We start from the raw sequence: 22,535 nt of genomic DNA, 5'->3' as shown, positions 1-22,535 counted from the left end.
ATTTGGATTCTATTCTCTTTCCAGCAACACACAACACACACAAAATTGGTGTGTTTAATCCAAACTTTTCGATCCATTCATCTTCTATCAATTCTATCCCAGGCCAATTTAGAGACATAGTCTCTCCAATGTGTCCTGGGTCTTCCCCAAGGCCTCCTACAGGTCGGATGTGCCCTGAACAAAACAAAACTTTCGGGAATGCATATAATTACTGTAGTTTTATGAGAACAATATGTTGAAATAATTTTTCTAGGTTTTGATTTTTGCCTTCAAATTTAGTTTGATTGTATAAAAACACTTTTGACTCCATATATCTACTTCTAACAATGAGTTGCGAGTTTCGGCTCTAATGTGTGTGGACTCCCCTACGTCGGGGACTCCAGGAAGTCCAGGAAATCCAGTTCCAGGTTTTGTGGCGGCCTGTGTGTGAGTGTGTATCAGGCAGGCAGCGTGAAGGCAGCAGCAGAAGGACTATGGCCGCCTCTCTGACTCTGACTCAGGTAACACTCTCTTACAACTCTCTTTTAACGACAGACAGAGATTCATGTCCACCGTCTTGCCCGGTTGGGGACTCTTCGACAAACAAAGAGACCTCCTGCGGGAGAATAGAGTGTTTACGTCTGCTATGTTGCTGTTTCAGAGGGGGAAGTTGACAGTGCTTGGTTGTGACTGGGAAAAGTTTCTGCCTAATCTCTTTGGGGACTGTAAGGGCGTAGCTAGCTAGCTAGCTAGCATGCTAGCTAACTGACTGCTAGTTTGTGTGCATTGTTGGCTCGTTTTTGACTCGTTTTATTGTATTTTCGATAAGGGGTGTATCCTTACCAAGCTTGGTTGTGTGTCGTTTGAAAATGCCTCAGAATTCTACCACCTTGCGTGTTTGCGGTGCGAGAGGCGTTAATGTGACATGCACATGTGTGGTTGTGGTTGGGATTAACTGTCACTTTCCTGGACAGTGAACGCCTCTGATAAGTAACATTAATGTTATTGATGTACCTTCGCTTAGCGACAACCTTTTCGCTGTTACTATATGAACAATTCCTAGCTTGGTGCCTTTATGACATTGGTCAAAGTGACTGTTAGCATACACAAAATGTAATAAGTTATTTATCAGCTGAAAGGCAGGTGTCACTACTAGGTTACCCTTGTCACCTGAGTCACTGTTGACTCTAACAACACAGGAGAGGAGCTGAGAGTGTGAACACTTGAATGGCTTCATTGCTACAACTAAACAATCTTCAAGTGGACACGTTCCACTATTTGACTACAGCAGGGATCTCTAACTTGACTTTTTACTTTGACAAAATGAAAGGAGACGTGAGCTACTTGTACTTATTTATTCATTAGCATTGTGTCCTGGTTAGTTCATTTCTGGTGCAATTATAGTGCAAACTACTAAGGTAATTCTTCATTAAGTACTACTCTTTAATTTTTCAATACTAAAAAACAAAATAGTCATGGTGTAAACATTTATTATTGCATTTGTAGTAAGTCCCAAACAGGATTAGGAGTTTCAAGGTCTGTCTTCTTTTGGCACCATTGCTAGCTGTGATTCCAGCTCTCCAATGGCTGCCCTGTAGATATCCACGGAATAGACATGTGACTATATTGAATGTACCATTACACTCCCAGAGTTTATGCAGTTAATGAATGAGGTTGCTCATGAGCCATATATTGGAGACCCCAAACCTTTTTCCATAGAGAAACATTTTAAATTGAGTACAAATTTTCTTCCAAAATAAAAAAAAACTAACAACAGCTTGTGCAATAAAGTCCAATAAACGAGTCCACTGTGCATTTGGGCTTTCATGGGCTGCATGTGGGCTTTGACGAACAACCCTTGGTATGGGCTGTTACATCGGCCATCTTTAATGAGTGTTGAATAAGTTAACATCAAGTACAATGCGCACTGTGTTGCAGCCACAATTAGTTCCTGGCACACTATTGTCTACAGCAATGAAGCAGCCATCAAGAGATAAGTATGGGCAGTTAGTTATCGCTAGTCCAGATCCAGCAGATCTTGGCCTGCGGAGTCATTTCAAAACTTTTTTTAAGCACTTTGCAAGCTGGTAAGTTGTTCCGTGCTGCACCTGCTCATTTTTAGAGAACAGCAACAATTGAGCTATATGAAAAAGGAAATGCTGACTGTCTTCCCGTCCGCCCCCGCTGTGGACAGTCAGATATACTGAAAGAGGAAAGGGGGTAGTTTAAAGAGGATATGACATAAGGGTACGTTTGCTGAATTGTCCTCATTTTCGTGAGGACATGCTGGAGCCTAGCCCAGCTGACTTTGGGCAAGAAGCGGGTACACCCTGGACTGGTCGCCAGCCAATCAGAGGGCACATATAGACAAACAACCATTCACACTCACATTCATACCTATGGACAATTTAGAGTCCATCTGCAATTAACCGAACATGCATGTTTTTGGAGGTTTTAGGGAACATATAGATCATGTAGGTTGCATTTGTAGATAGAGGCAACTGTTAATCCACATGTCCACCAGGATTTAACAGACTATTATAGAGCGTTTGAAAGTGAAATGAAGATATATGCAAGTGTTTGCGTCAGCATTTGTTTTTGAGCTATGTGTAAGTACTCCGAGGCTGAAGATGGACCTTTTCAATAGCTAATAAATATGACTAATTGAAATTGGTAGGCTGTTTTTGTGAATTTAGTAGGTTTGTACTTTGTATCGAATCTTATTTTGGCTATTATAAGATTTTATGTTGATGTACAGCAGTTGTTCCCAAACTTTTCAGAGTCGCTGGAAGTCATGGACCACCTACTCACAATAGGGGACTTTCTGACATAATCAGCAACATTTTGTATCACTTCATGTATAACTGCCTTTTGAATGCCATGACTTTGTACACGTTCAGAGCTGTATTTTGCTGACATTTAAGTCAAATTATGACAATCTTGGGGCCTTTGATATTAGACTTATGGAGCAATTAATCTCTGCCAATGTTGTTGCTGCACCCTCTTTGCCTGCAGAAATAAGACCTGCAGCCTTTTAAAGCTGTTTGCATTGACAAGTGAGTGTTCTTTGTTTGCAAAACAGGTTCAACATGGCTTTTCTTTACGCAATTATCACAATCCCTACCTCAATAGACAAACTATGGTGTTTTCTTGGTGACACCAGCGAATATAGTAAAGAACATTAGGGTATAAGATGCCTTGTCTGTGTGTAGTAAATTCAGTTTTCAGGTGGATTGAACATTTAACAAATCCTTTGAGTAGACAGTGTTGATAAAAATAAATGTGACTTTTTCTTCTGCTGCAGCTCTCCAGTGGAAATCCCATTTACGACAAGTACTACCGGCAGGTATGCAAATATGTCATTATTACAGTTCTAAAGTCCTGATTTCTGGACACCAGAACATGTACAAAAAATGTGGATGTCATTTTTAAATTTAAGGCGCCCCAATACAAGCTTTGTAACAAAAAAATCTGCACAAAGGTAATACTGCTTTCAATACTGTATGTTTATTATTGTGTGAGACTGCACTGCATCACAATTGGATCTTTTTTCAACCAAGTAGGGTGACCACAAATATGTATATACAACTAGTGTGAATGTCTTTATTTTTGCACAGCTCTATAGATTGTGCACGTCTACCTAATGTGGTGGCAGCTTCATGGTCATGTTGCAGCTCTTCTTATTGCTTCCCATACAGGAAGACGGTCTATGAATTAATAATGCAGCGTGCTGGTCAACATGGTTATAGTGGGCTGGCTGTGACCCTCATGAAAGGATACTAACAGACGTAGAAGTAAAGAGCTTTGCTTTTACTGTCAAAATTGATTTCAATGTATTGATTTTACAGGCTCCCACCTCTCAAAGGGGTGTCCACATTTATTTATTTGGTTGTACTTTTATTTAGTTCAACCACTGCTGCTCAATCAATTGGCTAAAAAGATCCTAAGGTCCTATCCTATCCTAAGGTTTATATCTGTGACGTTTGTGTCCACAGGTTGATCCGAGGGGCAGCGGGAAGGTTGCCGCAGCAGACGCAGCTTTGTTCCTGAAGAGGTCGGGCCTTGCGGATCTTGTTCTGGGCAAGGTAAGCAAAGACTCCTGAAACCAACAGAGAAATTGTGCTATGTTGTTTGATGTTGATGGAGTCTAAATGTCCTCCATAGATCTGGGATCTGGCCGACTCAGAAGGCAAAGGTTTTCTCAACAAACAGGTATAAAATCCCAGTCTAAGTGTTTTTCCACACACTTCTTATGAACATTTGTTTGTCCTACAGCAATTTTTCATCGCACTGCGCTTGGTGGCGTGTGCTCAGAATGGCCTGGAGGTGGCACTCAAGAGCCTTAATGTGGCTGTTCCACCCCCCAAATTTGTAAGTCTCTGCTGCTTTGCATCCATCATAATATTTATGTTGCTGATTATTTAAATCAAGATGAATAAAAGTTGTATTTTGTTCCAAGCATGAAACAAACAGCCCACTGTTAGCTGGGGGGGCAGCCAATGATCTCCCCTGGGTGGTCAAGGTAAAGCATTTATACATTTTGCTTTTATATTCAATAAATCCAATCAGAATAATGCAGCCAATCTATTTGAAATTTATCATTTTTTTAATGCAGATGTGCTTGTTGGTTTTGAAAACTTGTGTATTTTATACAATTACAAAACAACTCTGTTTGACCACATGATCAAGTAGATTGCACAATAAAACTAATGTTGTAATAGCGGTAAGGAGCAAACTGCACAGTCAGCATGAATAAATGGTAGGCATCCTTCTGTCTCGAGAGACAATGGTCATGCCCCAGGGTTGGGAGACCGCTAATGAATTCATTGTAAACAACAGTATGCTCAAGTGTATTATGGATTTTATTACAAACATGTTGAAGCGCATCCAGTGGTAGATAAAGCAGTTAACACTATTAGAACCCAATATAATAACTGTATACGTCTGCTTCCTTTGCCTCAAAATGTAATATGTCATCTTCACAAATAGTACCCAATACAGAAAATGTGGAAAACTTTCCTCCTTTCTCATTTTGTTTCCCCATCAGCCTGAAGAGAAGCTGAAGTTTGACTCCATCTTTGACAGCCTTGGTCCAGTAGGTGGCATGCTAACTGGAGACAAAGTCAAGCCCGTCCTGCTCAACTCCAAACTGCCAGTGGACATTCTTGGCCGGGTATGAGGTGCCTGCAACTCCAAGCAATGTCAAAGGAAATTTGTTTTTGAAATTAGGAAGATAAATATTTGTAATTTGCATATCACAAGAAAACAAACCGATGAGACCAAATGGTTAGCAAAGGATGTAGTGGGGTTTAGGCGTGTCACAAGATCTCGCGAGATTAAAACGTGCCGATGTTTCTCCTTTAGAGAAAAGCTGTCTGGTGAGAACAGGACAGCTAGAAGTCTACCAGACTGAGGTATGACATTGCTACTGTGAATGATAATACACGTCATATGCTAGCGGTACTCTTCGAGGCAGGATTGGAACCGCGCATTAAGTACTTTGCGTGTACTATAAACCTTGCGATCCAACCTCGCACTCAGGGTTTCCCCATGTCACTCGTGTGCTTGGGTGGTTGAGACTTAATCAAACTTACTTAAGATTTGTCAGATCAACACATGATCATTGCATAAGACTTCAAAACGTATTAGAAGCTGATACCTTGGTAGCTTATTTTTCGAAAATACACGACTATCTTTTCTTGATCTCTTAAAGCCAAAATACCGTGTATTGTCTCGTCTTTTGAGCTGAGTGTATTGTGACACCCAAATGGGGTTCATGTAGAAGTGAAAGATGGTACTTGTGATCAAGCACATACATCAAATACGGAAGTTTTGTGATGATGCATATTTGACTACATAATTTGCTTTTTGATTTATTTCAAGGTGTGGGAGCTCAGTGACATTGACAGAGATGGCATGTTGGACAGAGATGAATTCTCTGTGGTAAGAATGTTATCTCTTTTCATTCCTGATCCTATGTGGTCTATATTCTGCCTGAAAGATAATGATGCCCTGTTTCCATTGACACTGTTATTTATCAATTCTGATATCTGTTTCTAATGGTTTGCAACTGTCATGTAGCTAAATAAGGTCGGGAACATACTGCAATACTGCTGTTCTTATAGGAGCACGAAAAGTGACACAGTGATGTTTCATGTGCTATTTAAAGGCGCCGTGTGCATTGGTTATGTATTGCTTGAGGGCTGCTAACTTTCAAATGTATTTCGCCCACCCTTTCCCTGCTGCATTGTAAGCTTGGCCAACATGTAACACACACGCACTTTTATTAAGGTTGTTGTCAGCTGATGATAGTGATTTGGTTAAGTTTATCTACTAATGTTAGCTATCATTGACTGTGTAACCCATCATAACCACACAAGGACTCCAAAGTGTTGTTTGCATCTCTGAGACTGCTTTTGCGTAATGTGCACACGTTAACAGAGAAATCGGTGAGTGAGAGCCATGAATGCCAGTCATCTTATTCCTCTTTCAGTTTTAGAAAAATTAACTTGGAATTGTGGCAAATATACAATAGACATTTCTTGAACATATTCATAGCCAGTGGTGTTTGTCTCATAATTAATAATTTTAAAAAGTGTAATTTGAAGTCAAATATCTGACACTCTTTTCTGTGAGTTTTAAAGAGAGAAAAACGGCAAAAAAAATCTATGCACATAACGGGCCCCACCTAATTCGACTATAGAGCAATTTAAAAAAAAAAGTCCAAAAAATGCCAACTATGTTCTATTTACATACCTGACCTATATACAAACCAGAGGGCTTTATAGTCAAAGTAGGTGTGTCCCATGGCGTGCATTGTTAGCGCCCTCATGCAAACTGTTTTTCCTCTCTCTAGAATGCACAGAAAAGGGAAAGACGTGGTCAAGTTTCACATAAGGATTGTGAACAATTTGCAAAATGCAATTTTCCTATAACAATAATTGTCAGATGTATTAAATTGCCAATCTCCTGCTCTTCCAGGCCATGTATCTGGTCTACAGAGCTCTGGAAGGAGAATCTGTTCCCATGTCCCTTCCGCCTCCCCTGATTCCCCCCTCCAAGAGGAAAAAACCCTCTGTGCCTCCTGTGATGCCCTTGTTACCCTCGCCCCCGTCCGTCAAAGACAGTCGCACCTCCCATGCTGGCTCTAAGACCATGCCCCCTCCCCCTAAACCCGCCCCGACGCCAACAGCCGCCCCTGTGAGTACACTGCCACACCATCCTTTGCAGCCTCCCAAATGTTTAGCATGTTATTGTTGCTTTTAAAATGATTTCAAACTGGGTAGTGAAATGTGTTTTTCAAAAGAAGCAGACCAAAGGGAATGTGAAGGTATATTATTTTTATATGTATGCATTAGTCGTCATGTGGAGATGCTGTTGAAATGCATGTTTTGGTGTCTGCTCAGTGGGTGGTGTCAGCAGCGGACAAGGCCAAATATGATGAACTCTTCAGCAAGACAGACGGAGACATGGATGGGCTCGTGTCCGGACCTGAAGTCAGAGATATCTTCCTCAAAACTGGTCTGCCTTCTGCTACACTTGCACGCATCTGGTGAGAGAGACTTTTATATTATTAGTATTCTTTTTAGTTATTGTCAGGTTTTTAATATCGGGTTGAGTCGTTTTAAGTAGCGTGGCCTCTTTTTAAAAAATGTAATTTAACAGAAATTTGTATCTGAAATCAATATGTCTCTGAATGGGAAACTGAAATTGCACTGTTGTGTGTCTAGATGAGGAAAAACATGCTATAGATTTTCCCTAATTAGCTTTTGTCTTGCTGTGTTGGTCTGCTCTGTTTAACAACCGTGGGGTGTGAATCGTTAGTCTGTTGTGTAACCTGCGTGCCATTGTTTTCCTATCAGGGAGCTTTGTGACATTGGCGACATTGGAAAACTGACCCGAGAGCAGTTTGCCCTGGCGCTCCATCTGATCAATCAGAAGCTGACGAGAGGCCTGGACCCACCGCAAAGCCTCCTGCCGGAGATGATCCCTCCCACAGACAGACAGAACATCAAACAGGTGAGATATGCCCATTGATTACCAGATTCCCGGAAATCATTTTTGTTGTCTATTTTACATTTTCACTCACATATTTCATTAAGCAAGCAACACTTATTGTAAACATCAAAATGATCACTAAGCGGAGATATAGGATATCCCTTTCCATTGTAGTGAACTTTAGTGCTGGTGTACATTTATTATAGTGTCAAAGATCGGAGACCCGAACCCTGTCCTTTGGTGTCCTCTGTTAAATAATATTGCACGTTCGCATTAGGTGCTTCTCTAAAACCATGCATTCTTAACTGCTGCTCTTGCTTTGCATGTAGGTATATGCCTTTTGGCTTGTCTTTTTCCTTTGCTCTCATTGTTTTTCTTCCGCCCTTTCTGCACTTTACATTTTTACTCTCTGCATTGTTCACATGCAAATGGAACCGGCCCCCACTGAGTGAGTTTGTACTCTCCAAATTGTTTCCCTCATGTAATGCCATCCCGTTGATTGTCTTGTGCGACGTTTCGTGAACACCATCATTGTGGTTGATTGATTGTTATGATTTTAACTATTAGAATCTGCAGCTTCCGTGGCAAGAGTAGCTTGAACTCATCTGTGTTCTCCATTTCATTTGTCACTTTCTACTTCATTTGCTCCAGAACAACATGGCCAACCTGGCAGCTGACTTCTCTGCCATTAAGGAGCTGGACTCGCTTAGCAACGAGATTGTTGAACTACAAAGGTAACATTTGTTTTATTCTCACAAAACATCAACACTGGCAACATAGGTCAGTTTTTGTAACCTTTGAAAAGCATAATGTCTAAGAGTATAATTTCAGGATGCAGATCATAACACGTGCAATTTTCATTTATTTCTAGTATTTTGGGGAAAGTGGGAGCATGTTTGCATCTGTTGCACTTACACGTTTCTAACTTCTTCTTCATGTGGCAGCAGCCTGGAGTGAGGATGAGAAGGATGGTACTGGTGACTGTATCTGTAGATTTGTCAGTGGAAAAATATTCTGACGTGAGAGCAGATGGAAGATCCAAAAATAGAGACGATGGAGATGAAAGTTGTGCTGCGTTATTTATTGCTCTTGTATTGGTTCAACATAACATAAGTTAATTTGTTTATTTAATTGCTGCTGTGTTAAACCTTCAGTTTTAATGTGATTCTTATTTAGTTACTACATGAAAGGGCAAAACATTAAAAACATCTCTCCACAACAACATTTTTCATACAGATTTTTGATTGTATTTTATTAGTCAAAATGTCTATGTAATGATGCGCTACATGAGGCATAGAGACAGCAAGCGATGGATGCAAGATGCTTCGGTAATGCAGAAGAGCTCTCCTCCCTCACATCCTCCTCCCTTCACACGTCAGCCATCTGCTTATTACTTCTTCTCTCCCACATAGTCGACAGATCGAGCACACACTGACTTCTCCCAGTCTTCATCCTCGGCATTCAGAGCCTCGGCCTAATTTGCTTTTCCATCATACACACTCATAGCCGTGGCTTTGATTTGAGTGGCCATGGTTGTCAAGGGAGAGCAGGTGGAAGCGGCTGCTCAGGCACAGCAGGGTGTTGGGGCTTCAACAGAGAGCTGGCTGTGGTCTGGTGGTCTTGGGAATTTACCCTCGTTGTCCTTAGTGGCTAATCTGTTGTGCTGGACCCCCAGGGAGAAAACCACAGTGGAAGAGGAGATCAAGGAGAAGGAGGAGGCTATCAGTGAGCGCAACAGTGAGGTCCAGGTATGATGGCATTCGCTGTTTTTATTAAATGTAGATTTTTGTTTTTTTGGTGTACTTATTTCTGCTGTGTTCAATACAGAAAAGGCTTAAATGGCTGCTTTGTTTGAAGTAAAAACACTGAAATAGATTATGAGTTACCTGAGATGCTTTGTGAAGAACATCAATAGTGCTATGGAGGCTGGTGGTGTTGTGATGCGTCTACATGGTCTGGGCCTCATCAATGGCCACTATTTTGGGAGATGACCGTCTAGAGAGCCAGTAAATCATCTCACTCAGGGATGTGAGGCTTTCTCAATCCAACACATTTAAGATATTTGTTCATGTTTAGGCCAGAGATCTATCACACATCGGGTTGGGTTCTGAGATGTATTCATAATGGGATCCTGATCTGATATTCACATTTTGCCCAGCAGAGGGCGCCTCAGACGTTGGTAACCATACCATAGCTGCCTCTTCACAATGATACATACAATATATATTTACATAAGATAATTTCATCAGGAATTATGTGCCAAGTGCATAAACAGTTTGTCAATGTGTGTGAACTAGTCTTCAAAAGGACATGCATTGCCATTGTGAACTGTGGGATAATGCCGAAGTACCGTGCGAGCGAGCGTTGGAGCAAAAGCCTGCCCCACAAAAAGAGGGCATTATTTAAAAAAAAAAAACAGTAAATCAATTGTAAAAAATGCACCACAACAATATGAAAACACCGTATTCAATACAGGAGGTGAAATAAATGCCCTGCAACTCATGTGGAACGGATGAGGCATAGCATTAAGTTAGCTTTGCTTCTTCTTTTTCTTCTTCTTCTTTTGGGACATGCCTAACTGTGAATTTTGTTATGTTACATGCTCCGGTGTAATTTGTGTGCATGTTCAAGATGAGTTAAACCACTACCATAAATCCGGGACAGAGGTTTCTCTCCTCCAACCTCAGACATGATTGTTTTCAGTGCTGAAAAAAGTAAAGGGAGAATAAATATGTCAACATTCAAGCACACACACAACACAGGAAATATGCTTGCCAGTGTTATTATGCACGGCACAATTAACAAAATATACTTTGGTGTCATGAGCACTTTTAAAAACACATGGATTTAGCCACATAGTGCAGTTAATATCGTACAACTAAAGTTCAGTTGCTGGTCTGTTTTAATTTTAGAAAGTCAATGTGAAAGTCCCTGTTGCCACTTCCACTTCGCAAATTAGTCACTTTAAATGTCAAATCAAGTTTAACTGCAAATATGAACACTTTTCTTCTCTGTGTGTACTGGCAGTATTGTCGAGAGAACCAGTAGTCACTTTTCTTATCTGGTCTATTACAGCACCATACATACAGTAAACATACTATATTTTACAAACTTTATTCTTTCCTTTTCTCTAACAAAATTAATTTGCTTATATTTTTAATTTACATACAGAAAATAATATATTTTTTATCTTGATACCCACAGGACCTGCAGGATGAGGTGGCCAAAGAGAGCGAGGAGTTGCAGAAGCTCCAGACTCAGCGTCAGAAGATCCAGGATGCCTTGGAGGACCTGGACCAACAGAAGGGCTCTCTGGAGGAGCAACTGGCTCACCTCCGCAAGCAGACCAGCCAAGAGACCCAACTGGTGGGTCTGGCAGAACGCTCTCGTCACCTCCCTGAAAACATAGTAGGCTAAGTAGTATCATAGATATTATTATATCGGCAAATAGCATATTTTAGTTTCTGCACTTTTTTGACCACCAACAAAATTCCAACAAAATAGGATATACATTATATTAAAGTGACTTACTTCAGCAATAACATATTCAACATCATTGTTGGGTTGTTAGCCTGCGTTTTCAAAGAACACCAGTACTGCATTGATGTAAATAGAAGGGCATGTGCACACCCCCACACCGGTGTTAGAAAACATTCCATCCTGCAATTAAAAAATTCACCATCTGTCATGTGCATTCTGTCCGAGCCTGAAAAAGCAACCACAGCTGATTGGTGGACTATAACGCATCTGTTCATCAATGTAGTGATATATTACATGCACAATGACATGTACATTAGCTTTAAACCCATCTCACACTTACATGGGCCCAGGAAACATCAATAATGTTTTTTTTTTTTGTTTTTAATTGCCAATGCCCACACTGCAAATACCAAATGTTGGCAGCTCAGACATGTCTTATGTTTGGGTTCTAGTGATTTTGTTTGCGTTCCAGTGTTTTTTCCGCAGCCTAACTCTCAAAGCTTGTAAGCAAACAGATGAGGCGTAATAATGCTAATTTTAAGATGCTGGTGATCAATCAACTGTCCACCAGCTAAGGCATACATCTTTTCGCCTATTTCATCAATATTGAAAATATTTCTTATTAAGATACAGTTTATCTTTTTATGTTTAAAATTGTTCTTGAAAAAGGGCTTATATTCTTGGACTTTCTCAGATTTCATCGCTGCAGTCGGAGCACGAGGAGCAGGAACAGAGGATATGTCAGTATGAGGAGGAGTTAGTCCAAGCTAGAGAGGAGCTCCTCGCTCTGCAGGAGGAGAGCAGAAGACTACAGGAGAAGGTGCAAGCTGCCCAGGAGCAACTTACACCTTTGCAGGAATCTGTGCGGGACTCTTTCACACAAGTTTCACAGGTCAGATTGAAACAAAATTGTTATTCATTTTGCTTTTCATATACCAGAGATGTCCAAAGTGCGGCCCAGGGGCCATTTGTATCCCATGACTTCTTTATTATTGGCTTATGGCATATTGTAGAAATAAATATAAACACATAAAAATGGGACACAAAGCTTTGGCTTTAAATACATAAATACATTTCTCCCCTCTGTGGAAAAAAGTATATACCATCCTCTGCTGTTTAGGTCCAACAGAAACTGAACGACCTTCAGGTGGAGGAGAGGTCTGTGTCCGCTCAGCTGAGCTGGAAGAGAGCTCTGGAAGACAACTCCCCAGTCATGGTCAATGGATCAACAGGGCCCACGCCAGAGCTGCATCACGGGGATCCTTTTCAGCAGGACCTCTTCCAGGAGGATCAACCTAAAGAGCTAAAGGAAGAAGAATCAACTTCTGGCTCACCCAATCAGAAAGAACTCTCAGAACTCACAGTGAATGAAGAAAAACACGAAGACAAAGAGGGCAAGCGCCCCAAGACACCAGAAGAGGAAAAACTGAAACCTGATGCCTTGGATGACCTCTATACTAGTCTAGCCTCATCTGAGATGTACACCCTCACCAAGTCACAAGAAAAAGCTGTTAACGTATGAAACATTCTTCCGTCAGCAAGACATCTAAATGTCATAGTAACACATCTTCTTTGACATCTCCAGGAACACAGCAGTCCTTCACCTGACATCTCCTCAGAAGTCCAAGATGATATGGTGCCGTCATCTAAAGCCAACCCATCAAAGGTAAATAAAGAAAATGGCTGATATAGCATCAAGTGGCATTTTATGAAGCTAATATTTCAATCAATAAGATTTTATATATTGTAGACTTTATGTTGTGCAATTTATTCAAGTTTGCTGCCTTTGTAGACAGCTGTAGAAATATGAACATAAATGGACAGTACCAGCAAATCGAGATGGACCTTTTTGGACCAAAAAAAGTTCTGTTAAATATTGTAGTACTATACAACAAAGACTGTTGGAAAACAAGGTTCATTAGTTATTGTCACTGGGAAATAGGTCGCATCACCAGAGCCAGAGGTCGAACAGAAAGCTGGCGAATCCCCAGAAATCGGCACATCATCATTTCCAACACAAGTTGGCCCTCCTCGTTCCGTGCCAGCACCACCCAGTCCACCTGAGATGGACTTCTTCCATTCAGACCCGTTCACAGATAGTGAGCCCCATTAAATCCTTGACATGTGGCTAATCTGTATGTTGGCGGTGGTGGTGCAGGTTTGATATTGTCATATTTGTTTTGTAGATGATCCTTTCAAAGATGATCTGTTTGGAAAGCCAGATACTGCAGGTGAGCCGTCAAAGTTGATGAGCAGGAACACCAGTGGAACAAATCATAATAATGATTTTGCTGAATCAGATCCATTTGGAGGAGATCCTTTTAAAGGATCAGACCCCTTCGCTGCTGATGATTTCTTCACACAAACCACCAGCAGCCACTTGCCCCCAGAAGACCTCTTTTCTAGCTCTACTGACCCATTTGGTACAACTACTGGTGTGCCAGAGCCGGACCTATTTGCGGCCAAACACAAGGATCCTGCCCGAGCACCGACGGTAGAACCGGACCCTTTCACTTCGCAACCCACTAATGCAACTCTGCCAGCCACAGACCCATTCAACTCAGAAGTCAACACTACAGCTGAATCGGACCCGTTCGCCCACAAGACCAACTCTGCCAGTGAGACGGATCCATTTGGATCTCAGTATGGAGGGACAGATCCATTTAACTGTTCGCCGCCCACTACTGGGCTGGCATTGGTGAGTTCACTCTGAGACTTGCAGGATGTACAGTATGAGTTTAGTTGACATTTGTGACGTATTTACTCTTCTTAGAAGGACACCACAGCAGCAGGCAATGACCCTTTTGCTCCAGGTGGTACCACAGTGAATGCCAACTCAGACCCAGGTAGGACCAATACCAAAATACCCAATACAGTAAAGTATCAATAATGTGATTGTATCCCTCTATATTTTATATTTTAGATCCATTTGCTGCTGTGTTTGGGAATGATTCATTTGGAGGAGGCTTTGCAGACTTCAGTGACCTTGCTAAGGTATTACCCCCCCCCCCCCCATCCTCGGCCATCTATGTGGAGTTTGACAATGAAACATTTTGAATCATGTCACGTGTGTGTTTTAATGTACCAGTCAAATGGCCCTGATCAATTTGGCATCAACAATAAGAACTTGTACCAGGACGACAGCCAGTCCGCTAGTTCTGATGTTCCCCCAGCACTGCCTCCCAAAACGGGTACACCAACGAGACCACCCCCTCCACCTCCAGGTCAGTACCAGGTTTTTTGAATGGAGATATACAATATCTCACAAAAGTGAGTACACCCCTCACATTTCTGCAAATATTTTGTGTTTTAACATGACAACTCTGTAGAAATGACTCAAAAGTAATGTAGTCTGGTACAGCTTTGATAGGAGTGTAAATTTGCTGTCCCGTCAAAATAACATGACACAGAACAATTAATCTCAAAACCACATGAAAAATGACTTTTTTTCAGTCAAAAAAGTTGTACATCGTCATTCATGAAAAGTTATAAACCATTCCAAAATTATATTTAAAAAATGACTGTGTGTGAAAAATGAATGTTTATCCAATACAATATTTTCTTTTTGTAGTTTTCTTAAACATAATGTTAAAATATCATCTCGTTTTGGGAACCGAATATCGTTTACCGCCTCGTTTCATGAGTATCATGACACCCCTAATAAACAAATGTATTTACACATAAATGCATACATGTGTATACACACTCTGGATCAGAATTTTAAGGCCAATTGAACCACTTAAAACACCAAAAAAAATTAAACCCCCACTAAGATAGAACCAAAATTTTCAGAAAAGACTGTGGAATGGTTCTTGTTAATGACCTCAAAATTGGTTTGGGCATGCTAGATGCCAGTGTTTTGTTTTGAAAATGTTTTTACAAGTAACTAAAGTAAACACAATAACACTTTTTAGGAAAACATATTTTATTACATTTAGAATTTACTAGTATTGTTGTTAATATCACGAACTAAAACTCTGACAGAGTTAAAGGTCAGCTTTTCTTTCATATTTTAGACAAATAGTTGAACAGTTCTTCTGTGCAATTTACCTTTCTCATTGCTTCCGTGCAGGTAAGAGATCCTCCCTCTCCAGAACCGAGTCCTCGGACTCCTTCCATCGACGAGGGCACTTCCTCCCACAGACCTCTGGAGAGTTCTCCTCCTCTTCCTCCTCCTCCTCCCTGCCTGCCAAGGATCCTGTAGCCGACCCCTTCGCCCCTTCTTCCCCTCCTCGTCAGCAAATACAGGAAGCTGACCGATTTGCCAGCTTTGACAAAGTGAGCATCGCCCTCTCTCGCTCTCCCTCACCTCCACCTGAGTTTGAGTAGACACACCCTTCTCTCCTCTCCTGTCCTTTTGTTTTAATTTCTGCTCAGTCTTTCCCCAATGCCTCCATCCACTGCTTGTCTGGAAACTAATATTTAATGATAATTATATTTTTATCACTCAGCACACTATTACAGAGTGCATAATTAAATGAAATGTTTTAATTCACACCTTTTTAATTCTCCTCATGTCTTGAGGTCCATGTCATATTTCCGTCAAGTGCAGTGAGGGGGTATTAATGGAGTTTTACAGTCAGTTCTTTTTGTAATGGTGCATATCTTTTTCAGCGTATGATGTATGGCTTCCTTATTTGCAGTCCCTCTTAGATTGCATGATATACCTGCATGCACCCATTGACCCTTGACCTAGTCCTCTCGCTGTCTATTTTTGTGTGTGCATGCGTGTATATATCTGTATATATATAATATCTATTTTACACACCAAAATTTTAAGACCAGTTTTTTTTTCAATTTTACATTTTGCACTGTTTGATCTTTAGGAGGTGCTAGGCAGAGCTTCAAAATGCAAATAGAAGACGTCGGGCAGTGAGCAGTTTATTGCAAATAGGTCAGAGATCACGGCCGTTAAAATCCAAACTCTTCAAATATTCTATGCCATTTTCTGCCAAGTATTTACACTGTCATGGTTTCTTGATGGCACAGTGGCAAAGGCAAAAAAAGGTTTCTCTCTTTGAACGCGGTCAAAAGATTGCACTGCATAAGCAAAGCCTCTTCAAAGTCAAGTGGTAGATCCAAAAAAATGTCACCATGAAATGTTACCTTGGCAGTCCCGATGGCTTCCAACACTACTACCATGATGAGAAGATTGCACCTGAAACGACACACTTTCGGGGGTGTTATCATAATCAGGGAAACAATGATGCTTCAGATTGTGCAGGGGCGTGAAATGGTGGCTTGCAATGTGGTGATGTTGCAGGGGGCTTCCCTTATAACTGAAGCCCCCTCGTCTGTGTGGGACTGACTCTTCCCGCCTGACAAATTACTTCTTCCAGAGGAATAGTGTCATTCTTTTGGACCGTCCTGTCCATCACTTATCTAAATCAAATTCAGAACATTTGGGAAAGGATGGCAAGTCCTTGCAAAAGGACATCAGTTCCAGACAGTGGATGCCCTCTGAGAAGCCATCTTCACAATCTGATCTTTCCCACTAGCCTTCTGGAAACAAACCAATTTTTGAAGGGGGGTTTTGGGGGTTTTTTTGTGTGTTTTTTTTTAGCTATGGTCTTAATCTTAAACTTTTGATCAGCTGATGAACTGCCTATTTCGCCTGAATGCTTGTTTACAATAAATTAAAAATAGTCTCGCTGGCATTTCTTCTTTTTGCCTTTTCAACTGGTCTTGAAATTTTGATCAGAAGTGTCTATACGCGTGTGTATTAGGGGTGTCACAGTACAATCAGCTCACAAGATGACATGATCTACAATATTGGGTTTTAGATTAGTTTTATGTCGACGGTAAAAGAATTACAGTTCCCATTTTGCTTCGACAGCGGAACCAGAAAGTAGTGAATTTCCAAAAGAGACTGTATTATCATGTTTGGATAAAAGTCATATGCAGCAATTTTGTTTTGATCTAAAAAATCTTAAGTAAGTTTGATCGAGTGTAGAATTACTACAGTTTCATCACGAGGGAGTGACAGAGGGTTGCACTGGTTCCAAAACTGCAAAAAAAAAAGTTTCCTTTTACCTCCTACGACCAAATGCATGGACATCTCATTTCTGTTGCTTGTATAACAAAGCTAAGATTTTGCTCAACATGGGCCTGATGCTCATTTACAAGACAAAAAAGATCATCTGTGGCCGACTCCGTAATCAGGAAAAAGCCAAAAGAAACAAACAACGTTACAGTAGTGGGTGTGAAGACCCAATCCCACAGGTCTGAAAGGGACGTAAACTTCTATTATGAGTATGATTGATATTGTTCAGATTATGCGGTTGCCTGGTCACGCACACCCGGTGGTTGCACTCAGACACAGCAGGATGTAGCTGATGACTCAGACATTGTCTGAGTCATACCACTGAGGATAGCACAATGTGTGGGGTGAAGTGGTATGACAATAAACCTGTAGCTGATGTCTGTTGTTCAGACTGGAGGTCCAAAAGACATCTGCTAAACATGATAATACAGTTCTAGGATCAGGCTTTAGCCAACAGCTGGCTACTACATTAAATGTAGTCCACCAAAGAAGACTATCATGTTTGACTAGAAGTGGCCTTCTGGGAGCACCGTGACCATGACAACTCAAGACTAGCAGATGACACAGATCCAGTCCAGTGATGTTAGTGCCCCACGTCATATCATGTCACATATAATATTTTTTTTATTTACAGCACTTAAACAAGTCATACTGTCTATGTCAACAGTCAAAGGAGCAAAACTGTGTGCTTGTTTTGCTTTTGCACTGTTGTCTTCAGCGGCAAAATAGTTTTGCAGTTACGCAGGTCTGATTTTTTTTGCGTGAAATTTAAATCTAAACATCACTGCAAACGGCAAGGAGATATTAAAAGTGAATAACAAATAAGAGCTCATGTCTTAGGTGGCTATACAATTAATGAGAAATGTCAAATTTTCCATGTATACATATATGCAGTATGTATACACACACACACGTATATGTGTGTTTGTGTGTGCATGTGTGTCCCCATACCAATTAGTTATGTAAATAAAATGTTAAAATCAAGGGCATCACCTTTGATTTCTATTTGCATCAAATCTGTCTGCAACTGCATGAACGTCACAACCAAAACAAAACATCCTCCAATTAAAAATCCTTGCTATGCGATCATTCCCTATGCACTACTTTGTTTTTATATTGACCTGCAGCGAGCAAGCACCATATTTCTTAAATATACGTAGGCCTCCGCTCTAATATAGATGCCATGTGACCTGGATGAATGAAAATATTCACAGCCACTAATAGCTATGTCCTAGTACTGCCAAAAAAACTTGTCCAAATGTACCTTTAGTGGTATCAGGCCTTAAAATGAACAGCAAACTGAAGAAACAAAGCTCTAGTACATTTACATGTACAGTATGTAATATTTCTGTTTTGTTTGAAAACATTGCTGATGTTCCCAAATACCACCAGATGGAGCCCATATACCAACCGTGGTGTTAGTACCACTCTTTGAGAATCAATGCTTGCTATAAGGGCGGCACGGTGGTCGAGTGGTTTGCGCCCAGACCTCACAGCTAGGAGACCAGGTTTCCAGATTCCACCCTCGGCCATCTCTGTGGGGAGTTCTCCCCGTGCATGCGTGGGTTTTCTCCAGGTACTCCGGTTTCCTCCCACATTCCAAAAACATGCTAGGTTGATTGGCGATTCCAAATTGTCCATAGGTATGAATGTGAGTGTGAATGGTTGTTTGTCTATATGTGCCCTGTGATTGGGTGGCGACCAGTCCAGGGTGTACCCCGCCTCTCAGCCTCAAAGACAGCTGGGATAGGCTCCAGCACCCCCGCGACCCTTGTGAGGAAAAAGCGGTAGAAAATGAATGAATGAATGCTTGCTATGAACCATGATAAACATCATTCAGCCAGGACAAACCCTCATAGATGTAGCGTTCTGCTTCGTCTGCTCTGTTGAGGCAGGTGTCAACTGTAATATGATGTGCTGAAACTAAAACGGGGAACCGTTAGTTTCGCCTTTAGTAGCACTGCATTATTGATTGACAAACAAATAGAAAATGCGGCTCTTACCTATCGCTTTTGCATTGTATGAAGAATTTCAGAAGAAAGCTGGCATGTGTGAGGAATTTAGGGTTACACTATTTTAGATTTAAACATATTCATTGTTAATCTGTCAATATACGCTACTACCATTCTGACAAATACGCCACAGGGTGGTGCTGTTGTTAAACCCCAAACTGTGACTTGATTAGTCAGATTGACTTGAAATTTCTCACACGGATACCCAAAACCAATTCACTGTACCTTTTATTGTGTTTAGCCCAGTGCTTCTCAAGTAATGGGGCGGGGCACGGTGAACTGTCAGGGGAGGCGTGAGAGGTAGGATGTACTTTCATGTTACTGCAGACCTGCCAACATGTTCAAATTTATCCTACTCAATATGCAATTTGGGCAACACGGTGCTCTAGTGGTTAGCGCACAGACCTCACAGCTAGGAGACCAGGGTTCAATTCCACCCTCGGCCATCTCTGTGTGGTTTTATCCGGGTACTCCGGTTTCCTCCCACATTCCAAAATCATGCTAGGTTAATTGGCGACTCCAAATTGTCCATAGGTATGAATGTGAGTGTGAATGGTTGTTTGTCTATATGTGCGCTGTGATTGGCTGGTGACCGGTCCAGGGTACCCCGCCTGTCGCCCGAAGACAGCTGGGATAGGCTCCAGCACCCCCCGCGACCCTCGTGATGATAAGCGGTAGAAAATGAATGAATGAATGAACATGCAATTTGACTCTTGAATACACTTGTACGATGTACAGGTTTTGTATTTAGAATTTTATGAAAAACATGTTTGTCAAGGGACTTGGCTGCAAATTTCCCATAAGTTACATTTTTTTTAATTGTAAAACTTAAAACATCAGTATTACATGCACAACAAATGACACTCTGGGTGTCCAAATTTTTCCCATGACCATGTATGTACTATGAAAAAATAAGTAGCTATATTTCATATTCTATACAGTATAGTCATTATTATTACTGTGCATGTGAACCCGTTTGTTTATTACTATTAGCTGCTGACATACACTCATATCATGTACACTACTCCATTCCATTTTTTCTTTCATTCCTTTCTCCTCACTGATCACATGCCCGCAGACAATATTTTCATCTTTGATCCATTTAAATGGATTTGCATGACTTCAGTTGTGTGTTTATTCACTCGTGGTGTTGAGTACGCACTTCTCATGACAAGAGTACATGTTAGCTTTAACAATCTTTAAGAAACAATCATACACACTCATGTGCCCACTTATGTGTGTGTGTGTGTGTGTGTGTGCAGTACCCAACGGAGGAAGACATGATCGAGTGGGTAAAGCGCGAGAGCGAAAGAGAGGAAAAGGAGCGTCTAGCCAGGCTCACCCAGCAGGAACAGGAAGACCTGGAGTTGGCCATTGCTCTCAGCAAGTCTGAACTCTCCTGAGGGGCGTGGGGGGCTTCCAGAAAACCCACGGCACAGCCACAGGTGGCCTGTTTTAAGCACCAAAGCGAAAGTGGGGACCTAAAACCAATGTTGCCCTCAAGACTGGCATGGCGGTGTCTTTTACATCCATTTAGGGGAACCGCGATGGAGCAGATGAACAGGGAAACACAGCTTGTCAAGTCATGTCCCTTTTTATTTCTCCAGAATGTAACTTATTATTAAACCTCAACTCATACGCTAGAGCTTTATCCACTAACTCACTACAGTCAGTCACTAATCATTCTTAGTATTCTCAAATGTGCAGAAGCGGGTGTCTCAAAGTGGAATATCTGGAATGTAGCAGCCATCATGACTGAATGGGATTTTATTTCGTTATTTTCCAAACAAGATGACAAATAGAGCTTGGCGCGTTCTCTTGACAGGTGAAGTGCATGCCGGGTTCTTACTTTAAAGGAGAATAAATAGACCGCCATGGTTTATCCTAGCATTGTGTAGGAGGGAAACGTAAACTATCCATGAACTGCAGTAGCATAAAGATTCTATATATTTTCAGATATAAATTAAGATGTAACAAGTGTGACCCCAACCCCCCATGCCATCTTTTTTTTTTAACATGAATGCATTTTAAATGATCAGTTAAGATCTGTTTATAGCGACTTTTGGGTACTACTCGTTTAAGCTCCTCAGTATGTAAGAAATAAATGCCTAGGTTATTAAATGTACGCTGATGTGATGGGTTTAATGTGCGATAAATCATACTATGTACTAAAAGCTAAAGCATACACAAATGCATGCGCTCAAGGTGATATAATAGATGCCGTACCTCAAACAATGTGTCATCCATCCATTTAATCGCTTCACAATTCACCATTGAGCCGTCACTAGGCACTGAAAGCAGAAAGCTCCACCCTCACAAGTATTCTGTATAGACAAAGTAACGCCCCTTAAATAAATGCCTTACTTCAAATAAATCATTTCTACTCTGTAGAAACAGCTACAACCACAATAACAAACATATTGTTAAACCAATACCTCCCTGACAGTGTTGACACTTAGCAATATGACTTCTAGATATATTATAAAGTCAATGATGTGTTCAATGGAATGAAATTGTTTTCTAATTATAGAATATCCCACCTTTCCAAAATGCCCTGTCTCGTCTGCCTTTCCCTCATTTCTCTTCATTTGTACAGACTGTTCCCAACCAGCAACCACCATTTCTACGTACGGGTGTGCTCATAAAATGCATTTTATCTTTTTTCTGATCAATATGTAATGCACTAAAATGAAGAAGAATAAATATTTGAAAGCTTATACACCATTTTATTGCACTCTGGGCACATTTTCATACATAGCTATGATTGACAATAACTGTGATACGTGAAGGACGACGGTAGTTGGGTATTTTTAACATTAAAAAAAGTGGAAGCAAGGTACTGCCACAACTATGAGTTAGCAGCCTAATTTCTTGCATTAACATTCACAGTCGGGATGTAAAATACCTGTTTTAAATGATACACTATGCTGGCTATTATAAGATAAGATAAGATAAGCATTTATTCGTTCCTCAGTGGGGAAATTTGCATTGCACAGCAGCAAGAGTACAGAATCAGTTAAGCA

The 22,535-nt window shown here is 40.9% G+C and overlaps 1 protein-coding gene across 6 annotated transcripts; it reads left to right on the top strand.

The window, feature by feature from the left end:
* The first annotated feature begins 376 nt into the window (after positions 1-376).
* Positions 377-22,236, top strand: eps15 (epidermal growth factor receptor pathway substrate 15). Of its 6 annotated transcripts, XM_058072958.1 has the most exons (26): positions 377-500; positions 3,284-3,325; positions 3,975-4,064; positions 4,144-4,191; positions 4,255-4,350; positions 4,439-4,501; positions 5,027-5,152; positions 5,863-5,922; positions 6,961-7,179; positions 7,386-7,531; positions 7,842-7,998; positions 8,629-8,711; positions 9,653-9,725; positions 11,182-11,343; positions 12,152-12,349; positions 12,578-12,973; positions 13,043-13,123; positions 13,400-13,556; positions 13,644-13,688; positions 13,758-14,155; positions 14,231-14,303; positions 14,381-14,451; positions 14,546-14,681; positions 15,530-15,735; positions 19,754-19,812; positions 20,775-22,236. In XM_058072958.1, the coding sequence occupies exons 1-26, from the start codon at positions 474-476 to the stop codon at positions 20,794-20,796; spliced, it is 3,234 nt and encodes a 1,077-aa protein (XP_057928941.1). In that variant the 5' UTR covers positions 377-473; the 3' UTR covers positions 20,797-22,236. The 6 variants fall into 6 exon arrangements, with proteins under 6 accessions (XP_057928941.1, XP_057928940.1, XP_057928939.1 ...); XM_058072957.1 differs by lacking the exon at positions 19,754-19,812 and having other exon boundaries at positions 14,234-14,303; XM_058072956.1 differs by lacking the exon at positions 19,754-19,812.
* Positions 22,237-22,535: the final 299 nt, after the last annotated feature.

The sequence above is a fragment of the Doryrhamphus excisus genome, chromosome 5 (assembly GCF_030265055.1).
Source record: "Doryrhamphus excisus isolate RoL2022-K1 chromosome 5, RoL_Dexc_1.0, whole genome shotgun sequence".
NCBI classification, from domain to species: Eukaryota; Metazoa; Chordata; class Actinopteri; order Syngnathiformes; family Syngnathidae; genus Doryrhamphus; species Doryrhamphus excisus.
The sequence above is the reverse complement of the archived record's forward strand: the minus strand, read 5'-3'. Positions and strand labels throughout refer to the sequence as shown.